The following is a 26,348-nucleotide window of genomic DNA, read 5'->3' on the forward strand; positions in this document are numbered from 1 at the left end:
TAATAAACTTAGAATATGAGGCAGAGGTCAAATGAAGACTGTTTCTCAGCTTTTCATTGTGTACACTTAGGCAAGTGTACACAGTGCACAGCTTAAAATGATCTTAATGTCCCACAAAGTCAGCACATTTGTCCTGAATAAATCCAAGGTCCATCCATGTCCTTAATTGCTAGGAATAAATAGTGAATTCTCTTCAGCACAACTATGAATTTATTTAAGGGCTGTCATACCAAGCTCATGGCAAGTACTAATACCCTTAGAGTGCTACAAAAAAGCCAGATTGAAATGTATGCTCAGTAATTTTATGAATCACATTTTACTCAGTTTGTTGGTTCATCTTGCTTTCTGGATGTCCATTTTTTCACATGTGGAGTTAGGGGTCATAGATGTGTGTGTACTCTTCCCCTGCTTCCAGGCTGTAGATGCAGTGAGGCTGTGCAGTGGTCAGGTCTTAGCTTGCTCCAGAGCAAGTGACATGTGCCTGTCTCAGAGTTTGTTCTTGACAGCCCACATTTGCCTGCTGGCTCCTGAACAGCTTTTTTGGACATCCCCAGCGTGTGACCCCTTTTCTGTTCTCCTGTTGCTGCCTTCAGCACCGATGGGTTTTGTATCAGCTGGATCCAAACTGGTGGCTGATATAATAACACGTGTAAGTGTGGCACTTGAGTTGCTGGCAGTGTTTGCCTGCAGCATGGGTTGCTGACAGGCTCTGCTGAACTCACTGCTTTGCACTGGAAATCTCCACATCCTGAATCATAAAGGAAGGTATTTCTTTCTATCAAGTCTTCATTGGGGTATAAAGTGATTTTACATCCTCAGGCCTCTATACATTGCCGTTCATTTTCCTTTGTTTTTCAGACAGCTTTCCATATTGTCACCAGATTATCAGATAAACCATCTGTAAAATAAAAGTTACTGTCTATCTTGCTCAGTACCCGTGGACAGAAGGGGGGAAATAAAATAGTGTGTGTCTTAGGATAAAGGAAGAAAGAGTTTATTGCTGGTCTGTGGAATACAGGTGGGCAGGTGGAGGGGTAGATCATAATATGCCATTAAATTAAGATGTCTGTACAAGTCTGTTTCAGAGTCCAGTAGGACAACACATTTTACCATTTTGCTTCTTTCTCCTAACAATCAATCTTGTAAACTGGAATTGGGCATCACAATCCAGTCTCTAATTTCATCAGAGATCTCAACTCTGTAATGCAATGATCACCTCCTCTGCTTCTTGGTTTCAATTAAAGCAGCTCTCAGCTGGTCTCAAACTCAGGGCCTGACAAACGTCTTCATCAGTACTGGTTCATTATTGCTGTTATTATTCTTGACAACAACATATTACATCTTTGTCCTTATTCCTCCAAGGAGATAAAAGTAATGTCAATTTCTTTTCTCAGTTCTTATTGTTGTGACTGAGAGAGGTGGTTTATCTTGAGAGGCAACATTCTCTAGGTTTCTTCACTGTTGCCTGTCATTAAAATAAAACAAACAAACAAACAAAAAGGAGAAGTTCAGGTAATGCCTTCCTTGCAGGTTGCCAGGTCTTTACTCCTGATACCACTCAAGGTACATGTGTTCCAGTGTTTTTTTACATTTAATCTTTTTACAGAATATGTAAATAATTTTGTGGGGTTTATGGCCTTTTTATTTTTTTCAGGTAAACTATTGAAAAGTTATTGAATAAAGTCTTACTTCATAATTCATAACTTCATGAAAATTTTTCCAGTAAAAATTGCTGAGTGGAAAGAATGAAACAATACAACTAGTAATAGTAAAAACATTAAAGAACTATAAATATTAGTAACTAATACCAGAGTGCACACATATATGTTTTTATGTATCTTGCTGGTCAAACTTGTGAACTCCATAGCTGGCGAAAGTTGTAATTGTTTATGGTACAGATTTGAGTGAGATTTTATTTTTGTATATAATAATTTGCAGGGTTTTTTAATATTAAAGCAGCCCCACTTTTATCAAAAAGTATTTAATGTTGGATGTTTCTGTTTCTCCCTTTTACAAAAAAATTTTATAATTGTTTTCAACTTCGTTATGGCAAGCACTGCAAAATGCATTTCAGAGAGGAGGGCCCAGTTAATTCAGCAATGGATTCCATCTGTGTTGACCTTGGCTGCACAGCCCAGCCCGCCCCAGCTGTATGAAGTAACTGGTGCTCCAGCAGGGTCGAAATCAGACAAGCACCATTTGTGTTTCATTTCCTTTTTTCTTTCTTTCTGAAAAACATTTTGTATAAAAACAAGGATTTTTTTTTTTTCCTCCTGATCTTTATTGGAACTTCTCATTTGTCCCCGGATAAAATACAGCTTTGAAACCTTGGTGCTGTATGAAGTCAAAATTGGAATGACTCAAGACTTGTATTTCCTGGGTGAATAAGGTTCAATAATAAGAGGAATTTCATATATTCACCTGACGGAAAAAATGGTTTAAGGCTAGACCAAGAAATTAATTTGTCTAATGAAAAGGGTGGTATGAATCTATACTGCCCCAGGAACAAACTGTGACCCCAGCTAATGAGAACAAGGTTCTACCCACTGGTGTGAAGGGGGAAAATCAACTCTTTGGAGGCAGTTCTGCCTCTTGTGTCTATACTTCAGGCCACACAGAGGTGATCTGTGTACAGCAATTCATAATTGCTGTCAATTTTCCAACAGTAATGAACATGTAATAATTTTTAATGTCCCTTACGGCTGTTGTGCAGCAGCAGCTAACCTTGAAAGACTCATTTATTTTGTCATGATGTGCAGGTTGTCAATTGGATTTTTTCAGCAAAATTATGGGATCACTATACTAAAAGTCATATTTTTTCTTTATTTTGCTTCTTTGACATATAATTTCTCTAGCAAATCTGGTATGTGAGGAAATCTCATTTGGTCCACATTATAGGTAACAGTAATTGCCAACTGTAATTTGTAAGTGATTGTGACGTAAGAAGTTGGCTGTATCATTTGATAATAGAAGTAATATTAGTGCAAATTTCAGTCTGACCAGGAATTTCTGTGTTCAGTCATAAATCAGTTCATTGTTCATGAGAAAGTTTCTCATTTTACTTGGTGTGCAAAGGTGAGTCCATGCTGAATGTCACTAGCTCCTTGCCTTCCTGCACTCTGGGAATGCACAAGCACTTACCTGCAAGGTGGAATAACCTACTGGATAGGAATTTGACTACAGAGCACTCTAAGGGTGAGACTCCTCTTCGTGATGGTGTTAAGAATCGGGTGACTGGTGCAGGTGTGTGATCAGCAGTGAGATTTGGATATGCCTGGCTTTGAAATATTCAAAGATGAATCCAGCCCTGAAAGTGCCCACAGAAGTAATTTCAGTGCAGGTAATGGCACATGTTATTAAAGCTCAGGCTCCTCCCAGGTAACTTCAGGTCTGTAGCAAAAGAGAAGCAGAGTCCCTGTGGCCTCCTCTGTGTGATGTGGAAGAAAGCCCTGCTAGACTGGTCAGCCCAAAAGTGTCTCTATCTGACCAGGTACTCACTTCAGTATCTCCCTTCATTCCCTTAGTTTATACTGGGTCAGTTCAGTGCAGACAAACTTGGTTGCATCTCTGTGATTCCATGAAAAAAAAAAAAAAAAAAAAGTATTGAAAAACTATTACTGCAGAAATGCGTCTCTTTTTGCAAGTTAAATTTTTGTAATCATGCAATAAACCATTGGTGCTGAAAAACTGTTTCAGTATTTTCTCTAACATACAAATATGAAGCTAAAAAACCTGGGGCAAATATGAATGGGGTTCCATAAAATACAGTTGTTCTGGTACTTGTTAAGGAAATAGAACAGTAAAGTCATACAGAAGAAGTCACAGAGTACTAAATTTACTTTGTTTTTACATCAACATGCAACTAGTTGGTCAGTTTTGAATTAAAAGCATGTTTATATGTAAAAGAAGCATTTTAGAATTTGACCTAGTATTTTACACATTTATTTTATTGTGTAATATTGTCTTGATTTTTCAAACTTTTCCTTGTTTGTATGTAGTAATAGCATTATAAATATTAATATATATATTAAGAATTGATTTACCATTGAAGAAACACCTTTCATGAAAATATGGTTCAATTATTTGTCCTTAGTCTCTGCCAGCCCATGCTATTTAACTTTTCTACAGTGTCCAACCAAACTGCTGTTTGCTGCTGTAACGTGAAGTATTTTAGGTGTAAAATACTAATAAATAAGCCATAACACTGTTAAGTGTATGCATAAAAATCTCTTTGTTACATAGACCCATTCGTTTTAAATGGAGAACTTTATCTTTTCAGTATTTTTACCACTTAATGCTGTTGTAGAGAAAAAAATCTTTTAATATAGCTGTTACATTGATCTTGCCATCCTTAGCAATGACAAGTAGGATTCTACAGTGTTTATCATTTCCAGAGGACTCAGTTGGAGGAAATGCAAGAAGGTTTTGTTTCCTTACGAGTAAAGGTCTGGACAATAATGATACATTTATAAACTTATCATCATGTTATGAAGCATAATTATGTTGCTTTACTGCTTCAAGTGTCAGCCTTTACTTATTATTGTTTAATTATAACAACATATGAGGAACTTGAGATTTGGGCTTGCTTCTCATCTAAAAGATGCTGCCTTGCAGAGCATCTAATTGAGCCCTCCAGAGCCTTGCCTTTAGAGATAGTTAACATAAGAAATAGTCACAGTAGCAGGGTTTATGAAGCTGGTTGCATTGGCACTGATCATGAGCAGATGTTCTGTCTGTGTTTAATTTAACACCTTGTTGCTCTGTAATCACTTTTTCTTTTTTTGTTCATTTAGCCACCAGATAATGGGCCTCCACCACTGCCAACATCCTCCCTTCCTGAAGGCTATTATGAAGAGGCAGTGCCACTTAGTCCTGGGAAGGCTCCTGAGTACATCACTTCCAGTGAGTAAGATATTCCCAGGCAGTTTCTGAGCAGTTGGTAATTCCAGTGTCCTTCAGCTTTTTTAGGATTTGAGAACTCCATCACTGTTGGTGCTGTGGCGATGTTTTGTAAGAGTTACTTTGAGAGTTTGGGCCAGCTATGGTTATCCTCACTGGCCATGCATTGGACTGGTTTGCAGAACTGTTCTGGTATGCATTGGACAGGTTTGCAGAATTGTTCTGGTGTGCATTGGACTGGTTTGCAGAACTGTTTTGGTGTGCTCAAACAGGCTTCTTGCACAGAAAACTAGGTGAGGAGCACATAAACAGCTTTCAGCAGCTGTTGCAGACAGAGGGTCCAAATTTTGAACCACAGACAATGGGCACTGGACCAGGAGTCCAGAGTTAAATATTGCCCAGAGTTAAATATTTGCCCCGCTAAACTGGTCACACTGTGAATGTAGAGGTCTCAGAAACTGGTACTGACTTGCACATCTGCCTGCTGTGCCTCTATTGCACTGAAGTGCTTGTTAAAATAGACAAATAAAAAGGGAAAAAAGGAACTGTTGGAAAGATATGATTTGCAGATTGATGGCACATTGTGGAAAGGGATGAATTGGTCACAGCATCTCCCATAAGCCTTGTGTGATGTCCATGTCAGTACTTTTGTGTCCACTTATATTCATGGCAGTAGGCATAGGGCTGCCTCTGCCTGTCTAACAGAATGTCCTTCTGCAACACCCAGATGTTCTTTTTCACACCCAAATACTTCCCCAAAGAGCTGTGCACTTCAGTGGAGCTGTGCTGAGAGCACCCTGATGAAACACTGCAATAACTGCTGTGTCCTTTACACAGGGTCATTTATGTACCATGCTTTTTTTATTGGATGCAGTAATTTATTACGTGTGTAGGGCTGATTAATCACTAATCATTGTTTTCTATGGTCCAAAGATTAAAGACATATCTTCCCCTACTTTATAGCCATTTTAATTCTTTTAAATTATCTCTATGTTCTTAAAACATGCATAGGAGTCATCTTAAAGTTAAAATACTATTCATCTGTACACTAAACAAACTGATGTTATCTGACAGCTTTTAATTAACCAAGAAGTTCAACATAAGAAAGTTTCATGTGCTGGAAAGCAATTGAAAGAACATATGGACTTAGAAGAGCAGCAGAATCACTCTTCTCTTCATTTCCTCCCTTGAAATGCTGCAGGGTGGTCCTGCTACACCCTGTAACTCAGTGAGCTTCTGACTTGGGTTTTGTTGTTAAACAAGAGCCCTGCTTAGGCAGAAAAATATTAATAGCACTTCTTAAAAAGCACCTAGGGAAAAACAAGACAAAGTATGAAGCTGATTTCTTATTGTACTTAAACATTTAAATGCATAATAATATTTAGGATATCAGCCTTAAAAAATCATTAGTAATTCCATAATTTAAGTGTGTATATGTATATATATATATATATATATAAAATGTAGTATATAGTATATTTTATATAGTATATAGTTTATCTATATCTCCAGACACTTAAAGCTGTGTTAATGTGACCTAGCATCTCACTTGCTGAGATTTTGTTACATTTTCTTATGTTCTGAACTTTATCATATCTTTAAAATTGTGTTAAAAGAATTCCTCTCTTCACTGGTAATGAAGTAGCTTTTAGATTCAATGTGCAGTTAGTAATACATCTTTGCTCATGCAAAATATCCACTCAACCCAGTTGTGTGGTAATTTGAATCAGCTACCAAAGTGTATTAAAAGAGCTAAGGTTATAGCCTTTGGCATATTTGAGATGGAGAAGACAATAGAAAAAGTGCTTGAAGTAGAAGTGCAAGAATGCATCTATTGGGATATATATAATTATTTTGAGTAAACATTCCTATGGAATATTGTTGTAATGTCATTAATAGCAAGGAGACTTACATACCACGTGTCTTACCTGTAAAAGTAAACAAGCACTGAAGCAAATTGCAGAACATAGTCATGAAAATGAAATATCCATAACTTTCCCAAGTCTCTCTAATTGGTTTGTAAATAAGTGCTTGCATGTAGATGAAAACAAGAGTGTGTATGACTTGTCTGTTAACTTTCTCTGTATTAAAAGCTACTGATCTCTACAATATGCCTGAATTAATACAGACTAGTTTTAGGAATACACTATTGCAAATAATATGAAAGTCCACTGTGATTTTCATGCATAACAGTGGGAGATTTTTGTGAACATGAAGGTGAAAAGCCAGTGTCAGAAGAAGTCAGATTAATGTGCAGAAGGTGCAAAATATGGAAAAACTTGTAGATTAGCAGCACTGGAACATGTTGTATCAGTGCATCCTTATCCTCTGCACTTTGTTTTGGAGAGAGAGACATTTTTCCCCACAGGCTAGTTTGTGTCTCAGAGCCTGGAAACCTTGTTCTGGATGTGATAGAGCAGCTTGGAGAACAAGCAGTAGAAGCAGGATGTGGTAAAGAGGAGCCAGGATTCATCAGGGATGATATGAGCACTTCAGGATGGGCATCCTTCCTGGTGTGAGTCACACAAGAAGCTCTTCATCTGGCCAAGAGTCCCACAAACCAAAAAGGGAGACATGAGGAGTATTTAGTGGGCAGGAAAAGGCAGCAGGTCCCCAAAAATTCCATTAGCCTGGGTCAGGATGGGAGTCTCTCCTGTTGGCTTTCATCCTCCTAGAAACAGGGATTTGGATAAAACAGCAGCTGCAGTGCCAGCAGAGTCCCTGTGCTGAGCATACAGCTCATGGCTAGCAGGAAATCTGCACTTGGAATGCTTGTGAGCCACATAGGAAATACCTGTAGGGTATTAAACATGCAGAATTTCAGTTTCTACTATGAAGTCCCAACAGCTTTCTACAATTACTTTTTTTCTGGAAACTGGTAGAACTTTCTGTAAGAAAATAAATAATAGGCTTCAATGTTGTGAGTAAAAAACAGTGATTTAAGCAAGTAAATTTACCAGTAATAAGGCAAGATTGTTGCATGGGGCTTATAGTCAGAAGAAAATCAACTTTTCAGTGTAGAGCAAAGGTATGATCTGTAATTTTCATCCAAGGTGAAAACACTGCAATATGAAAAAGTTAAATCATGTTCTAAACTGGGAAGAAAAACTGCATTGAAACAGATTCAACTTTTTCATCCTTTTGATTGATGCACTTAAAGATGTAGTCTTCTGGTAAGTCTCTGTCATTCAAACTTCCCATCTTCAGAATGCAGATAAAGGACACAGCTCCACTGTCTTGAGAAGATTATACTTGAAGATTGTCCCCTCTGAGCACTTAGGTTTCAAGTTAATCTGACAAAACTTAACCTCCAGACACTTGCATTCTAAAGGTAGTTTCTTAATGGAAAAATCTCATTAGCAATGATAATGAAAAATTCCACCAGAGCAGTGTACCCATATCTCAACATGTGAGCAATGAGTTCTTACTTCTGCTTCTCACCTAAAAATAAAAATTGTTTCAGAATAATATTTTTGCCAAAACCAATGCAAAATCACAGATGAGGTAAGAGAATATTTTAGAAAGGGACCAAATATTAACGTGAACATTGTGACGTTGGTGTAGCTGTGACAAACACCACAACTCAATATAAAGAAAGGCTGAGGAGGTTATGGGCACTAATTGCTTTTTTGAAAAGGAAAAGCCAAGAACTGAAGAAGTTCCCAGAGAGATGGCAACTTTATGGCAGCTTGTCCCACAGCCTGTGTCTTTGGGAGATCTTCTTGAAGAAGCTGATTTAATGATCAGACCTTACATTTTGTATTTGGTAGCTCCATGTGAATGATTCGGTCTCTGTGCCCAGCAGGCTGGCATGCTGCTGTGTGTTTGTGACTGGTCAATGATCTCTCAAGCATTTCCTGATGTTTCTGTGTGAAAATTTGTGGAAAGCTGCTCTGAACGAAGTTGGAGCAGGGAGAATATTTTGGTTTGATTCTGGATTTGGGGGGGTTTTGTTTGGGATTTTTTCCTTCTTCAAGGGTAGGAAGTTCAGCAGCAAGTTCTACTAGATCTTATATATTCTTTTAAATAAATATGCAAAAATGAATACTCTGGAATAAATGTTTCCAAATCTGTCAGATTAAATATTTGTGCCAAGTTTTTCCATCCTCCTCTTGATTTTTGTAAAGCAAGTGGAAAATTGGAGTGTTTTCCCACTGATAATCATCTGAGGCTTTTACCACTTGCCTGTATTGGAGCTGCCCCAAACCAGAGACCCAGTAGCAGAATTGACCGGAAAATAGCAATTCAGTTTTAAAAATGAGCTTCCAGGATTTTAAGTTTTACTTTCATTTCACTTTGGGATGCAGATACACTGTTTCATCCACTTTTATGAAAACAGAAATTGGATCAGAATATCTAATTTTGATTCAGAAATGTGAGGTATGTTCATTCTGACTATACACATAGGGAGGAAATGATGCAGAATGAGCTTTCCAGCAATTCACTCTCTTGTCCTCCCCTCAGTCTTTCCAATTCTCCTTCCTACATCCCAGCTATTTCCTAATCACCTAGCTAAAGCAAAAAGAGATTTTCTTCTACCTTCTGTCCTAAAAATATATCAAAGTCTACATGAAATGTTTAGATGAAATTTCAGCTTTTAAAAATACTCCAGTTCATTTTCCTCCATTTGAACACGTGCCAGTGGATAGGAGGCGTTCTGGTGTTATTATCTGAAGGGCTTTACATACATATACCCACATAAATAAGTGTGGATGGTGGAAGAGAAGGTTCCCTGGTAATGGCAAATTAGTTTGCTAGTTGAGGGTACTGCTAGATCTGTCTGCATTGTTGAAAATGAAAGGCCTGAAGAAAAAATGTTTAATTAAACTTGAAGCTTGCCATTCTATTACCAAACCTGGGGCAGGATTAAGCAGCTGAGGCTAAGCACAGAACAGAAGATTTTTGTACAATGCTTTTATGTCCATCAGAATCTGTAGTTCAAGGGTCAGCATTGTCTATTGAATGCTTATTGTAGAAGTATTTGGGAATTACATGAAATGTTATGGTGGGTAGATACTGCCCCATAATGTATTCTTATGGCCTTTGCCATATGGGAAGTTTGTTTCTCTATGTGATATCCTAAAGCAAGATCAAGATGTTTCTCTGTGAAAGGATTACAGAAAATGAAGCTGTCAAATAATACTTTGAAGATAAGGAAACAGTACCTGAGATTTTGGCTATGTATTCCCAGTTTATTGTTTCATTAAAATTCACAAGGTGTCTTTATGGGTCTTCTATAAAGTTTCATACTGGCATAGTATCTTTTGTTTCATTTACTTAAGATATTGATATTATGAGCACTGAAACAGTAACTTGTTCATGGCTGATTTTCAAAAGCTTTCACTTAAAATGAACCTTATTGAGGTTTTCAGTTATTGCAGTGTGCTTCATGGCTAAGTGTTTTAACCTTGCACTTTTCCACTTTTATTAAAGATTATGACTCAGATGCCATGAGCAGCTCTTATGAATCGTATGATGAAGAGGAGGAAGATGGAAAGGGGAAGAAAATGAGACATCAGTGGCCATCTGAGGAAGCCTCTATGGATCTGGTGAAGGATGCCAAAATCTGTGCCTTCCTTCTTAGAAAAAAACGATTTGGGCAATGGACCAAACTACTGTGTGTTATCAAAGAAAACAAACTACTGGTAATTCTTATTTTTAGCTAGCTCTATTTTCTTTGTACCTTTTAGATGATGTATTTATTTTTACAGGAATCTGATTTTTGGAATATGTTCTGCAAACAGTGGCCAAGTCTGCAGTAACCTTACCAAGGAGTTTGGTCATGATTTACCCAGAAGCAGAAAAGCACTGAAATTATAAGTGTATCATTTTGCCACTTAGAACTTTGATTTCTATTTCACTTAACTTGAACCCCAGCAGTTCTCTGATATTAGAAAGAACATCTGGCCCATTATCTTTTAAAATATTTAATTTGGAAAAAAATAGTTGCTGAAACTGTAAATCCAGTTTTTCATTCCCTGCGGACAAAAAATCTCATAGGGAGCTCTGTGTGTGCACTGTTGGATCAGACTGCTGGAGAGAAAAGTCCCTTGTTGGACTGAGAATTCACTTGGCAGCATGTGCTGTGGTAATGTATACACTTTAAACTAAACCTTTGCCATCTGTTCTGCAGTAATTACGATGCAGTATTCACATGATGCACAGCTGCATTATAAAAGGGACAGAAACAAGTGGATGTATTTATTTCCTTTAAGCAAATCTGTTATGCTTCTTTCTGATCGGAGGCACCAGTGAAAGATTCCATGAATTATCCACTCATAGATGCATTTTTGTTTTCTGAAAAGAGACCTTAATTGAGGCAAACACTTACTATGTGTCGTTAGGAGCAAACTAATACTTATAATAATCAATAAGTTGGTGTCATCAGTGCTCCTGCCTTCTGATATGGTGCTTCCAGCCGTTGTAGCTAATTACATAACAATTACTACAATATCCCAAATGTTAAAAGCTGATTAACAGGTCACAGAACATTTTCTGTAGAACCTCTCTCTTCTACAGTGGTACAATGTAGTTTAAGTGTGTTCACTTTCCAAGTACATTTGTGCTTATGGCAGTACAGAAAATATCAGAATATGAAATGGAGATAAGAAATTTCTGAAAATCCAATTGTGATGAATTTGCTAGTTTGCAGTAGCTTTAATTTTTGTACCCTCCTGTATTGAAATGTTGAAAAAAATGTTCATTCTGATTCAGCTTTTATTTTATGCTTATAATGCCATTACCCTTAATGCACATTTTTATCACCATATATCAGTATCATATCAGATTTCAGGACCATCTGATAACAGCTTGAAGAAAGGAAAAAAGAGACACAGAAACAGATTTTTCCCTGAAGTCATGCGGCATTTGTTCTACAATTACATTTATTGTTCCATATAAAAATATGTTATTTTTTATATTTTCATTTCCTTTACCCACATGTGTGGTCCACAAAGCTTTTTTTTTCCTTGTAGGGATCATCTTTCAGTAATTCTATAATGGGGATTAAGAAAATAAAAGTCACAATAGGAGTCTAACGACCAAGTTACACAAGATTAGTTTATTGTTTGAAGGAGGACTTGGACAGTTAACTTATGAGATATGCAAGTAAAACAAATATGTGTTCTTAGGGATTAGTAATTGCTTGTGTCATGAATGCAGCTGTCATTGTAAAACAAAAATATTTTAATTAGAATTAAACATTAGAAATAACTTTTAGTAGGGAATTACTTTTCACTTAAAGTCCGTTAGGGACTCATTTTTCACTTAAAGTCTTTGTATATATACACACTTCAGTTATAGCAATGTATAGCTTTAAATAAAATATTTAGATTAATATAAAAGGAATTACAAGCTGTTTATTGGTTCTTAAAGTGAATAATGTTGTATATCTTCAAGATTTCATAGCTTGAAAACTTAGTATTTTTTAAATGTTGCAAATTAAAAATCTGTGACCAAATTGGAGAAACTTTGGTGTAATGGGCTTTGGAGAGGGAAGGTTTGTCCGTGATCTGCAGAGGCTGGTTTAGAGTTGGCTGTATTTTCCCAGCCTAAATTGTCGTGTTTATAATATACTTTTATCAGCTGCTGTCTTCCTGACAGTTGCATCCTGGCGTGAATACTGCTGCAGACATGCAGAAGTTCACGTGCTTTTCTCTATTCACATAAATGCTCAGCTATTCTTTGTATGCAGATACTAGTTAGTCTTATTGGTGGTCAGAGACCCCTTTATTATCCAGATGTCCTTTTAGCCTTAGTGCTTATTTGTATGAGTGAAAGCCCAATTTACACAAGTATATAAAATAACTGGACGTTTGTATAGGGAGTTAAACATTGTTCTGCAGTCTTTGGGAGCCTCAGCTGTACTGGTGTGTTGGAAGGTGAGAATAGAGACTGGGTCTGTAGGACATGTGATGTAAAGAAGGAACAACTGTCTTCAGATCACCATTTCCAACAGAGAACAGGTCATCAGTGACCCAACATGAAATTGCTGTTAATTGACAGCGTTTACTAACGAGGGAAAAAGTGTGTAAGTACATCATTGTAGCTAGGAGCTTACAAAATGAAGTAACATGGAAATTCGTACAGGGACTATTAGACTGTATTAACTGAAAAAATGTGATTTTACCCACTTTCCATGAAGTTTTTTTAACTTATCTCAAGAAAATTAACAGATGAGTAAGGCATGTGCCAGTGTCTTTGCAATTTCAGTGTGTAGGCACCGATAAAGATTTGCCTTCCTATGCTGGTCTGTCACTGGAGGGCAAGGTAAACATCTGTGCTTTAAAGTTGTTAAGTTACAAGTTTATTCTGCTTCTACATGTGAACAGATATCCTAAATCACCCTCTTCCTACCTGATCAAGGTCAAGGTTGAGTCATAAGGATAAGGCAGAGACACTTAATGTTCTCCATATGTTTTACCTGTCCTGCAATAAAAGACATCTATTATTGTCAGTCTGGAAGTAATTTTGCTTTACAGAGTGGATGAGTTTGCTCTGGCTGAACTCTGTGGTATGTGGTAAAGGGATGTTTAAAATACATTCAAAATTTTATGAATTAAAAATATAGCATTTCTACATAATAAGAGCTTTCCCCCAAGGTTGAGAAAGATAATATCTCATGCTGGGACTTTCCTTATGTTTATTTAGTGTTACAAAAGCTCCAAGGACCAGCAGCCCCAGATGGAACTGCTCCTGAATGACTGCAGTATCACCTATATTCCCAAAGACAGCAAAAAGAAGAAGCATGAGCTGAAAATCTCTCACCAAGGAGCAGATGCCCTGGTTCTGGCAGTGCAGAGCAAAGAGCAGGCAGAACAGTGGCTAAAGGTAAGGGGGAATTTCTGACCAGGAGTTCTTCTACCCACAAACTGTTCACATTGCTCAGTTCCTGTTACAAATTGAGACACAGACAACTTGCAGACAAATCCAGACCACTTAAATCCCATGTAACTTGGGACTGCAGAAATACAGATGTTAAGTTCAGGCCTCGAAGCAAATCCTCAGGGTTAATCCAGTGCTGCTGCTGTGATGGTTTTCACTACTAATAGCACAATGATCTGGCACAGAAAGGAAAGGTAGCAAATTCCCTTCTGTCTTCTTCTCCAGTTCATTTTCCAGAAAGATTTGGTGCTTAGGGCATAGTCGTAGTGAGCAGAAGGCTCAAATTCCCTCAGGTGGAGGCAGCTGGCATCCATATTATTTTTGGCATGGTGTCACCTTTTGAAAAGTAAGATTCTCTGAGGAGATACCTGTTTGAATTGCTCTGGATGGAGGAAAATCCTTCAGCTTCCTGAAGGCCATTCAAGATTCCTAATTCTGGTTTAGCAACGTGTCATCCATTATGGCTTGTCCTGGGAATGCAGACTTCTGAGAAAATGGGATTTTGTCATCTTCTATTCCTCTCTGTTCAATGTCTGCTAACATGGAAAATCCCAAGGCAAGGCTGCAGTTGCAGATCCTAACCAGATTACTAGTATTTATGTTGGACTTTGCCAGTCTCAGAGGTAGAGGTCAGTGAAAGAGTGTGGGAAACTATCACTGCAGTTGCAGTAGCAACTGTTCTAAGACCTTGAAATCCAGCTTTTTAAATACATGTATAAGTCTGAATGCATCAGACTCATCAGGCATTCTCCATGCTGTGCTCTGATCTAACCTTATATGGTCTTTATTTTTCTAAGAATAAATTGTATTTCTCCAAATACAATTGAATTAAACACATAGGAATTTCCTGATGGCAGATAGTTTTTCTGCAGAAGAGGGAGACATAAAATGCAGCTTAAGCAGTATAAATTCTGCTGTGGGCTAATGTACTAAATGGAAAATTAATCTGTAATTTCCTATTTTGCAATATTTGAATATACCTTTTGGGGGTTTGCGGTTTATGTGTGTTTGGTCTTGACTGTGACTTTGTATCCTAGCTTAGAAAATGCTCTCTCTATTGTCATTGTAATGGCAATTAATCCCAGCTATGTATTTGTGAGGCTTCTTCTAACATCAGTGTCTTGTTCTAAGTTTTAAAGTCATGCAAGTGTCCCACTAATTCAGCTAGCAGTTCAAAACCACTGATTGGAATGAAAAGAAGTTCATAAGTCAGATTCCCTTCCAAGGGAATTCCGCTGTAATTAGATCATAGAAACTGCACCCTTATTTCCTGTGTTGTTCTAAATTCGGGTTTAGTAATACTGAATTCATTGGCATCTATCAGACGTTCTTTCATAAAAATTGTTTTATTTTTTTTAAATTGTGTATAAAGCATCCCCACACAGGCAGACAGAGCAGTACTAGATTTTTCCATATCCCAGATGCATTCCTGCTGCTTCAAAATGAGAAGAAAAAGAGGGATTTTGTGCAGTTGCATGTTCTCACAGTTGTGTATTCTGTGTGTCTGCAAAGCATTTGGAGACAGTCTGACAGCACTTTATTTAGCTCCTTCATGCTGCAAAGCTCTCTATTCATGAAATCTTTCAAGTACATGGCAGTGTTACTGTACCCAACTTCCAAGTCCTCAGTGCTGCTTCAGCCCTTTGCTTCTGCAGTACAAATTAATTGCCTGTCCCACAGCTAACCAGAAATTATCTGTGCAGCTCTTGCAACAGTTCCAGTATTTTCCAAAAGAAGTATGGCCTTTGGAGAAATAAAATAAGAATTGCTTTCTGTATTTTTTTAAATACGCCAAAATTTAAGGATTATTTTTTTTATTATGTAAGCAATTATGTTTGGATCATTCAAGCCTTATTCAAAATTAGCTTCTGAAAATCATGTGTGGCTTTGTGTAGGACATTCTTACACTATGAAAGAGGTCACTGCTTAATCTTGGAAGATTTTAGCTTTCCCAACCTTTCAGTCAGAGGGCCAATGTCCTTCCCAGTGCTCTGTCCTTTACATGTGATTTCTGTAGTTAATAAAAGGGGCAGATCCAGAGACTGCCAATGAGAAAGGACTCTGCAACTACATTTTTAGAGCATGAGATGCCTTCTTGGTGAAAGATACTGCACCAGTGTGTGCCACTTGAGGCAGATTATCACCCAGGAGCAATGGGTTCTCATGAATTCAAATGTTAAGTGTTTAAAGCTTTACACTTGATCCTCAAAAGCTCAAAATGTTTTTGGAGTCCAGATTGTCCTTTGAAAGCTAAACCATTTTTTTTTTCCAATTCATGTATATAATCAGTACAGAATATGTTTGTTAAGTAAATAATTTAAAAATATCTGTTGGAAGACAAATTCTAAATCAATGCGGAATACTTTAGACGATTTTTGGTAAAGATGACACCAAAAAAGCCCTAACTGATAAACATAGTGCAAATTGGAGTCTAGACTGGAAACCACAAAGGGAGTTTCAGATTTACCAGCTAAAAAATGCTTGATGAAAACAGATAGATGATGTCACCAAAGAGCCTGTCAAGATTTCAGAGGAAGGAGCAATACTAGCATAAATTTAGGCTACAGCTGAGATCATCTCAGTAATATGGTGGGCAACAAAAATTGATGGAATTTTCCAGACTTGAGTCCTAAACATGTTCCCGCAAAAATGTACATGAAAAAAATGTGTGCAGTTACACACTCTGACCCAAAAACAATCTTTTCCCATGTACCTTGTGTATATGTGCATCTGTGCACCCTTTTGTGGTCTCATAATGGCTGAAATTTTCCTGTTTGTCTCAGCATATCCAACAGAGTGGTAAAACTACACTTATTTGTAAGCATCCCTGGGAAATCCTGCATTAAAAATAAAAGGACTAATAAGACCATGACCTTACAAGAAGATGCTTGTTCAGTGGCTTGGTTTGTACAGATGAATGTGCTCTGTGTGCAGAACCCTCAGACTAGGCCACAGAAAACTGCACTCAGTATTAAAAATACATAGATGCCAAAGAAATTAATTTGAGGTAACTTGTTGTAGAAGACCGGTAGAAGAAGGAAATGGTCACGGTGGCTGGTCCCAAGGCCTTCTCTTCGTCCTAACGTTCCTCCTGCAAAAATGTATTTCTGATTTATCACGCATGAGATGTAATCTATCATTCTGGAGTACTGGCCTTGATTTTAATTTTTCCTTAACATCAGGCACCCTTTGTTAACTTCTCTTCATTTTATGGTGCTCTCTCACTGTGCAGCAATCTCTCCAGCTGAGGGTCTGTAATTGAGCAGTGAATCTTCCAGCCATAAGGAGACATTTCTTCATGTATCATTTTGACAATGCTTAGTCAGTTCTGAGCTTGTTGTAATAAGGAGGATATTTTGCCCTGAAGAGAGAATCATGGTTGGGGCTGTATCCTGTCATCCAAAGGCCCTGCAACATTCCTTATAGGGCTGTTTATATATTCACCTACCAGTTTTTCTCTGATTAACTGCATGTTGTCTCTCATGAAAGTCTGAAAACATCTCTTTCTTTCACTCCCTTAAGTTTAGTGAAGGTAGTCAAGTAACTTCTGGCCTCCAGTCTTTATGTGGACAGTTTTACTGAAGAGTAAACTACTGACAGAGCCAGTTTATATCAGCATAAAATTGAGCTTGTAACTGTAAACATCGTGTGGCTGCTTTTGCTTTCTATGGGAATTTCCAGCTAGAAATCTTCAACACTTCAAGCATGTATTTCTTGGCTTATGTAATGCTCCCCAAAGAGGTTATTATCTCCATTTTGTAGCTGAGTAGAATCAAGTGCTGACTGGTCAAACCCTAAAGCTGACTAAAAAAACTGGTTTTGGGGATGCATACTTACTACTAGTGATTTCCATGCATCATTTGTTCATTTGTAAGAAACTTAAAGAATGTATTGTGACCCAAGACAGTTGGGCCAGGTTCTTTCTCCACCGCCCATCATCACCAGCAGCAAACTAAATGAAACCTCCCAGGAATTACACCCCTGTTGTCTCAAGCATATGATTTAAAATACCTCTGTTCAAGTCACAGCAAGGTCAGTGAGTTTGCATAAGAGCTATTTAGAGCCTCACCTGCAGAGGGGACAGACCAAACTGCACGTGGGAGTTTTGACCAGTGTGCAGGACTCTGCCAGTGGGCAGAGCCAGAGGATCCCAGCTTGGCTGTGGCCCAGAGTCTGTGTATGTGTGTGACCAGCATCATGGAAAACAATACATTATTTAAAAGAACCAGATGTATATGTAAATTTAAAAAACCCAACCAAACCACCCACGAATACAGAACCACAAACATCCTTATGTACTTGTTTTCTCGGTGATAATTTTTCTTTGGGTTTCCTGGCTAAAATCACAAATGTGAGCTGTCACAGAGCAGAACCCTGGAGGGCTGGTACTTTCACCACTAGATATTATTCCTCCTCTCTCTTACTCACAGCTTTGGATGGAAAATTATTTAAATCACACCTAGCTGAGACTCACAGCCTGAAGTGCCATGTGCATCCCCACAGCACCCAGGCTGGGGATGCAGTTCCCCTGGCACAGGGCATCTCTGCCCTTGGAGCAGCAGTGCCTCCTGCCACCCTCCCCAGCCTCTAGGGAGTGCCTCTTCCCTGGGCTCTGCCTGATCCAGTGGCCATATATGGCAATGGACTTCATGGCAATAATGCAGGAGAAATGATACAAGGCTTGTCTTGGTTGAGTGAGTCAGAAAAGTATTCCTAAGGGGGTGCACAGGCACTAAGGACAGGCTCACTGACTGCTAGTCTGCCAGAATCTCATCCTCACTTTGCTCAGACAAATGGCAGTAAGGCAGAAAGATTAATACTTCCAGGCTAAGTGATACTTAATAATAATAATGCTTTCCAGTACAGAAGGTAAAAGGGGTTTCTTTTTGGGACCTAAAGTGTAGGCTCTGATGGGAATGATTTCTGCCTTTCCTGCCTAAGATTTTCCTCTAGGTAAACTCCTTGGGGTATTTTTTCTCTGCAAAACACTAAGAGGAGTTTTGTTGGTCTCCTAAGGAGGAGGGTATTGACACTAACATATGTCATATGAAACAGTGCACAAGAAAGAGAAAATGAAGATTTAGTAAAGCCAAAATTAGAGCCCCAGAAAGTCAGTACTCTTCCAGCAGTGAAAAAGGAGTGTTTCAGGAATGGGAAATACTGACTTACATCTGGAGCCAAACCCTTTTCCCTCTGCTGTGTTGTACTTAAGCAGATTTCAGCTTTGCCATGTTCCTATTTCCAGAGTTCAGTGGCAGAGCCAAGGGATACAGCCCATCCCATTTCTAGCAATTCCAGTATTTGCAAAACATGTGGGCAGAGGGGGACAAGTGGGTGGGTGGCTGAATGGATTTCTGGCCTGATCACATAAAGTAAAGCAAATGTGCAGTCAGATTGTGAGCTTTCTGTCTTGAACTCCATCATGTTAAAAGTGTGAGTTTCTCATGGGAGTCCCATGAGAACATGATACAAAATGCTGTAATTACATCCCTGTGGTAGGGAGGCTGTAGCTTGAGCTCATCCATTATATCCACCAGGAGAGAGGTCTGCAAGCTCCTCGAGCACAGGACAACTTTGAGTCTTATTCCTTGACAGGTCCCAAAGAGATCAGCCATAAAGAACTATCTACAAATGTACTTTTGCTATCTACAAACATACTTTTACTCAGAATTTGTTTGGTTTCTGTGTGACAGGGACTAGCTGGCAAGCAGCTGGTTTTCTGGTTTTACTACAGAGCCTGTGCCTTTTATCTGGAGTTTAGAACTTTAAAAGTAGCCAGAAGAATCTAATTTACCTTTTCTGACTTTGCATGTAGAAAGAATAAATGTTGGGCAAGTATTTTGCCTCCAGTCCTGGTGTGTCTTTTAAAATAACATACAAGAACTATAGAAATTTGTAGGTGAATGCAGGTATGAAGAAAACGTCATATTTATAGTAAATATTAGTCCTTCTGTAGTAAGATAGTTGTAAAGAAAGAAATATTCCAGACACACCATGTGGCAGAAATTCCACTGACTTCACCCATGGCTCAGGGTAGGGAATCTTTCCAGATTCCTACCTACAAATATTTCCCCTCTGTGCCTTTTGTCACTGCACTCAGTGCTGTACTCTGATTTATATCCTGATCCACCTGGGGATTCAGGGTCTAAAGCCCAAGTCTGATTAGGAGCAGCTAAGGGCTGTTTAACCTGGAGAAAAGGAGGTTCAGGGGGGACCTTTGTGTTCTCTGCAGCTCCCTGAAAGGAGGCTGTAGCCAGGTGGGGATCGGTCTCTTCTCCCAGGTAACATGTGACAGGAGAAGAGAAAATGACCTCAAGTCTCACCAGAGGAGGCTTAGATTGGATATTAGGAAAAATTTCTTCACTGGAAGGAACAGGCTGCCAAGGAAAGTGGTGGAGTCAGTCCCTGGAGATAATTAACATGCTGTGTAGATGTGGCACTTAGGGACATGGTTTAGTGATGCTTTTGGCACTGCTGGGTTAACAGTTGGACTCTATCCTAGGGGTCTTTTCTAACTAAATTATTTTATAATTCTATAAATAAGGAATAATATTACAGTTCAGGTTGCAAAAGCTTTTTCCAGGTCTGCATTTGAAGGTGGTGGTTCTGAAGTCTGCTAATCGTAACATTGTAATGGTAATTGTGGTACTTAAGATTCTTACTATGCAATAACAAAATATTATTTTAAGTGCATTTATTTTGAAGCTATCCAAAGAAATACAGGGTCTTCAGTTTTCTGATTACATTTGCTCATATATTTTAAATATTTGAATAGTCTGTTTATGATCTCAGTTTAATTTTCCTGGCAGATCACACTGTGTTTGTGTACATGTAATGTACAAAGGCATTTATGCTGAGAAAAAGAAAATTATTTCCTTTCCCTAATGTGTGAGAAAACTTAAGCTATTAATGGAATATTTGCTATTACAAGGTATTCTAAGTGCAGCCTTCCACATGATGCCATTTTATTAAAAATAACATTATGTGTATTCCTTTTTTTCCCCTTTCTGGTTTTGAAGATATTGAGGTACATTTATTCATATTTTTACACTTTTCATTGCAATGGATAAAAGTTTGTTGAACTCCATTCCTCACTCTCACTCACAATTACTTTTTAATGAAAATAGTGATCTTTTGTTTTCGTATGGCTCCAGAAGATGGAATGTAGAAAAAACTGACAAGAGCTTTTGAGTCTTGTGATTGAAATTATGCAAGTTGGCAATACTGGTGGAATGTTTTATCCTTAAAATTTTGAGCTAAAGCTATATGCATGTGAAAACCAGATTTTTTAATGGCAGCTGTCTGCAAACGTAATTATAGAGAGTGCATCCAGGCAACCTTTATATATTAAAGACATTTCATCCTGGTGGAGGTGGAGGAGAATGAGTTTTGTTCTGTGCATTAAACACAATTATATTGCACATAGAAGGTGATGAGCAAGTCTTTGCCAGTGAACCTTTTGAACCCAAATGAAGTGCTGGACTCTTGAATATGCATTTACTTTAGATCCTGCCACCAACTCCCTTTTGACAATGTGTCATTTTTTAAATCAAAATTTAATTACAACCCAATTAAGCACTTCAGCTTCTCTTTAAATATGTGGGGTATGATAAGAACCGGATTTACTTGAGTGCATGACTTAGCACATACTGTTGAGTTAGTGCTGCCAAATCATTTCCCTCTGTTCTGTCTGTAACTCCCATTACAATCTGCCTTTGCCAAAATTAACTAACTGTGTGGTGTGAGCAGATGCTGAAAGCATAAGCCATTGAATCAAGGTCATGCAGGAGACAGAAATGAATGTTCCCAGAAACTGTACAGTCACATTTCTCCAGGAAGAAAACAGCAGTGTATTTACACCATACTGAGGACCAGCAACTGAAAAAAAACAAAAACAGACACATGAAAAAAAATCTTACCATTTTGGGGAGTTCAGGGCTTTTCTTAACTCTGAAGTCCAAATACTCTGCCACAGATACATCTACATTTTGTGTTACAAAGGACACCAAGTGCCATGAAATGCTGGTCTTGTTTCTGGAACAAAATATCAGGTGGGTCAGACAGTCAGGAAAGGATGCTAAAGTGTTTTGAGATTCTAGCTCAGAAGTAAAAGTGTAGGTTCATCTCCCAGCTTTGGTTAGAGTTTTTTGTGTGTCATTGAGTGAGTTATTTCATAATTCTTTGGTTCCTAAGTTCCGTCTCTGTAAAATGGGGGTGGTGCTCTTCCTTTATGGTGTATAATGCCTGTAATTTATGATGTGCTCCTGAGTAGCATAAGAGTATTTGTAAGCCCATAAACATTTGATTTGTTTTAGCTTCACCCTTAAAGGGAGCTTAAGTGCTGGGAAAGGACTGTTCAATGCCATCCTTTGCTTTTTAGTAGTTTCCACATCAAAATTGTTCCATTTGAAACTCAGCATGAGTTTGGATTGAGAGCCTGTTCTCATCAGCACAAGCAGTTTCAGGATGATAATGGGCTGGTGGTAACCTCACAAGAGATAAAACCCTTAGTTATGGCCATGGGGAATCATCAAACATCTTTACTCATTGTGTATTTTTACATTTATGTAATTTCAGTTACAGGTTTTTAACATCTTCAAATTCCATCAAAATATCAGCAAATTCCCAGTTCAAGATTTTTCTTTAACTTTTTAGAACAGAAAGTGCCATTTCCATTTGCTGCAAACATATTTACAATTACTTTGACCTTTAACTCTTAAGTAAAGGTGTATTTATAATACAAAAATGCCCCAAAATACCACTGTGCAGTATTGACTGCTGATCAGCACTTCATTAGTTCTCTGGTAGAAAAAAAAAGGAGCATCTGTGTAGTGTATTATACAAAATGCTTGTCTGTTGGCTTGAGGTACCTTGAATCCCATTTTCTCATCATTGTAATGAAATTAGTTTGGTGGCGTCAGCTGAGTTCATATTGCAGAATTAGCTCATGGAAATCAGTGGTGCTATTGGCTTCTTCACTTAGGAGAGCCTTGGAGTTTAGTCTGTTAAACTGAAACCTTCCACCTCTAGACTTTATGTCTCCTTCAGGTCATATATGAAATGACTTAGGGAGTGAGCATGGAGAAGTTGTAGTGTCAGCCTGACTGACACCTGCCAACCTAGTAAATATCTGTGATTCTCCTTCCCATCTCCTTTCACATCTGTATATAATTTCTAATCTCTCTGATTTGTATTTTAGGAATAATTAATAATTTTTGCCTTGTCTCCTAAGGTTATAAAAGATGTATGCAGCAACTGCACGGGAGCTGTAGACTCTGATGGGCCATTGTCTAGTTCTCCAGTACATAAAGTGGAGCTGGAAAAGGTAAAGTTATCAAAATGATGAATGCAAAATCCTTATGATTACTGAGAGAGACACTGGTAGGCACTGGATGTAAGTAAGTCCTTGCTGCCTTGTGTTGCTGTTTCAGGCACACAGTCCCTGTGTTGTGTTGGTTTGTTTGGATATGTGCACACATCCTGCACAGTTGAGGTTTCTGCCATGTCAGTTTATTTGGCCATGGACAAGCAGCAGGCTGGCTTGGGTCCAGCTTCTCTTCAGCCACAGCAGGGTGTGGATTAATGGGTCTGGTACATGTGCTGAGATGCAGAGATGCTCTCCAGCAAATACAAACAGCAAGCAGTGGTGTCACTCTTGAGGAAGAATAGATGAAGATTATACCAGGGTTTTAAGGGAAAGTCTTATATTTTGGGGAATTGAGTCCTTGAAGAGCTCCCTGGGCATGCTGAGGTCACTGTTTTGGCAGACTCTTCCAAGCACTCTTGTCTCAGTAGAGAAACTTGGCTACTCACACGTGGTGCTTGGCTACTCCACTGCCTTGACTCAGCAGGATGTGAGAGCACAAATTAGGGAAGTGAGCAGCTTTGCAGTGAATGATTGGTGCATTACCAGCACTGCTCGGTTGAGGCATCCATGTGAGCAAATGTCTCTGCAGCCCCTGCTTAAAAAATCTCACTGACAGACTCTTCATCACCCAGTTCCTGATGGCAAGTGCTGCCCCTGTGGTGGAAGGGCACCACTGCCTGTGGCATTGTTGTTTTTGTCCTGGGAACTGTTCCAGGACAGCCCAGACTTCTGATAATCTGCACATCTGCTTCATGGCTTCACCACTTCTGAGTAATGTGGTCATCAAAACTGTGCTGTCATGAGCTCTATCTACTTCAACCCAGACCTCATGCATAACCATTACAGAACAATCAGTGCTAAAAATTCATTTCAAAAGCCTTTCTTGCACATTTTTAAAGATACAGCTTTCACACTACTCATATCTGATACATGCAATTATTTTATTTATAGTCTAGAAATACATATGGTGGATTATGAATATTTCACTGATTTTTAATGCACTTTCAAATATATACTTTTTTATTGTTCCTGTGGTTTTCTAAAGCCTCTAAAACTGTCATTTTTACTATCTCCTAATTCTCTTCCAAGTGGATGAGAGCTTGAAAGTCTGTTTAATTTCATAGTAAGTCTATTTTTGAAGGGACTCATGGCATTTGACTTTATGGGGGTGCAAACATTGTGTCAGCTGATCTCTTTGCCCCTTGCAGAAGTTGTCGTTTGAGAGGCCAAGCTCAGATGGGGAAGGTGCTGTGGAAAATGGCATCACTACTGTGTGCAATGGTAAAGAACAAGGTATGTCTGGTGTAAGTAATGTGTGCTTAGAGAAATGGAAATACCTCACTTTTATCGTTCCAAAACAGTAAAGTTTTTGAATGGTTTTATTAGGATTGTTTAACTTGAAAGCTGAGCTATGTCAAGAAGGATTCCTTCAATTTTGGCAGCAACATTTGATGTTATTGTGCAGGTAAAATCAATATAATTAGTATAAGGAAACAGAATATAGAAATTTTGATTTGGCCTGTTCTGTGTTCAAAAATACATGTTTTCAGAGCTTGGGCAACCACTATAGGCTGGTAACAGGCTTTTTAGTAACTTTGTAGTGGCAATATAAATAGTGGTGCAAAGCTTCTAAGCAAAAAAGGTATCATTAAAAGCTAGAAGGAAAGAACCATGTATATATATATATTTTTTTTAATATATGTGTGTATGTGCACAGATACCTTCATATATAAACTATCATATTACATATGATTATTTATATTAAAAAATATATAGTCATGCAATATCAGTGAGATTTTGAGTACATATGTGTAATTTTGCATATGCTACTTTGGAGTCGTGCATTTTCTGTAGTCCTTATAATCTAACAAAGGTAAATCTCAAATCCAGAGGGAGTTCTGGCCATGTTATTCCTAATACAGCCAACCCTTATGCTCTCTTCCCCATCCCATTCTCTTCTCCACAGAGCAGAAGAAATTCTGTGGCTTCCTTACCTTGCTATTGGATAAAGCATTTTTCTGTTGCTGTTAAGTGAAGGGTAACATGAGCTGCACTGAGCACAATGTCAATACTGGCCTTGGTGCCAGCACTGTCTCACCTTTTGATCTTGTCCCTTATCTCTTCTCTGGGTCATTTTCCAGCATTTCCTAGCCATACAGATCTCTGAACAGTATGGGGCAATGTCATGGTTTGTGATTGTGGTACATTTTTACTGTTTTTTTTTTTTTTTTTTTTTTTTTTTTTTAATTTTAAAATCTTCTATTAAGATTTCATAAAACTCTGAAACCTGTGGAGAATAATTTGTGGCCCAAAATCTGTGTTGACCACCATGTCCAGAAATACCTGGTGGCTCAGGTACCCTGCAGAAGTGTGATGATGCAGCTGGAAAGGCAGCCCAGCTTAGGTGCCTCAAAGAGAGTAATTTAAAATACCACTGGCTTTTGAAAATTGACTTTCAATACATAGTAGGAGAAATTATGGGCATTAATGACTGCAAGAAGACTGAAGTGTCCTTGATGAAGTTATGCTATGCATTTTTGAAATGGATAGGAAGTGTTTAAGGGAGTACATGGCAAGCGAGGCTTCAGAGAATTATCATCTCCAGCTGGCACCAGCCTCTGCTCTGCTCTAAACCAGCTGCTTGCTTTGCTGTGGGAAGGAAGGGAGAGTAAAAGGCTTTTGTGAAAAAAAATCACTGGCAGTTGGGCAATTAGTATATTCTCTAGACTCAAAAAGATTAAGTCATGAAGGCCTTATTTCTGCTGCCTCTCATTTCTGCAAGGAAGAAAAACCAGCAACATAAAGGGAACACAGGACAGAAAGACAAACACTAGAATGGGCTTATTCCACTGTCTGTTCATGCTTGTGGGAATGATTCCTTTTGGCTTCTGTCTCACAGAAATGAGATTTTCTGTCTCTGGCTTTTTTCAGTGCTTTTCATCTGCCCCTCAATAGCCACAGTCAGCCTTCGGCTGCTGCTGCGTGGGATGGAAAAAGGCAGGTGCTGTGCCCCCAGGCAGGGCTTCATGAGCTGGTTGGATGGGTGGCTTTCCTCCCTCCAGCAGGGAGCCTGTTGCATGTTTAGAGAGAAGAGTGTAAGTTGTGAACACCCTTCCCTTGAAAGAGATAATTAGACCTGGGTGTGTTGGAGTTGGCTGGGGGCAGCCTTTGGCACTTGCAGAGCTGCCTTTCTCCCTCA

General features: G+C 38.5%; 1 protein-coding gene across 2 annotated transcripts in view; it reads left to right on the plus strand.

Moving 5' to 3' along the window:
- The window catches only part of AFAP1 (actin filament associated protein 1), a 112,487-nt gene that overhangs the window by 61,996 nt on the left and 24,143 nt on the right, over positions 1-26,348 (plus strand). For both annotated transcript variants that reach the window (XM_021550755.2, XM_021550756.2), the window contains exons 4-8: positions 4,794-4,902; positions 10,333-10,544; positions 13,549-13,728; positions 23,015-23,107; positions 24,358-24,442. In XM_021550755.2, coding sequence (XP_021406430.2) covers positions 4,794-4,902; positions 10,333-10,544; positions 13,549-13,728; positions 23,015-23,107; positions 24,358-24,442 — 679 coding nt within the window. The remainder of the gene's footprint in view (positions 1-4,793; positions 4,903-10,332; positions 10,545-13,548; positions 13,729-23,014; positions 23,108-24,357; positions 24,443-26,348) is intronic.

This window comes from Lonchura striata, chromosome 4 (assembly GCF_046129695.1).
Source record: "Lonchura striata isolate bLonStr1 chromosome 4, bLonStr1.mat, whole genome shotgun sequence".
Lineage (NCBI taxonomy): Eukaryota > Metazoa > Chordata > Aves > Passeriformes > Estrildidae > Lonchura > Lonchura striata.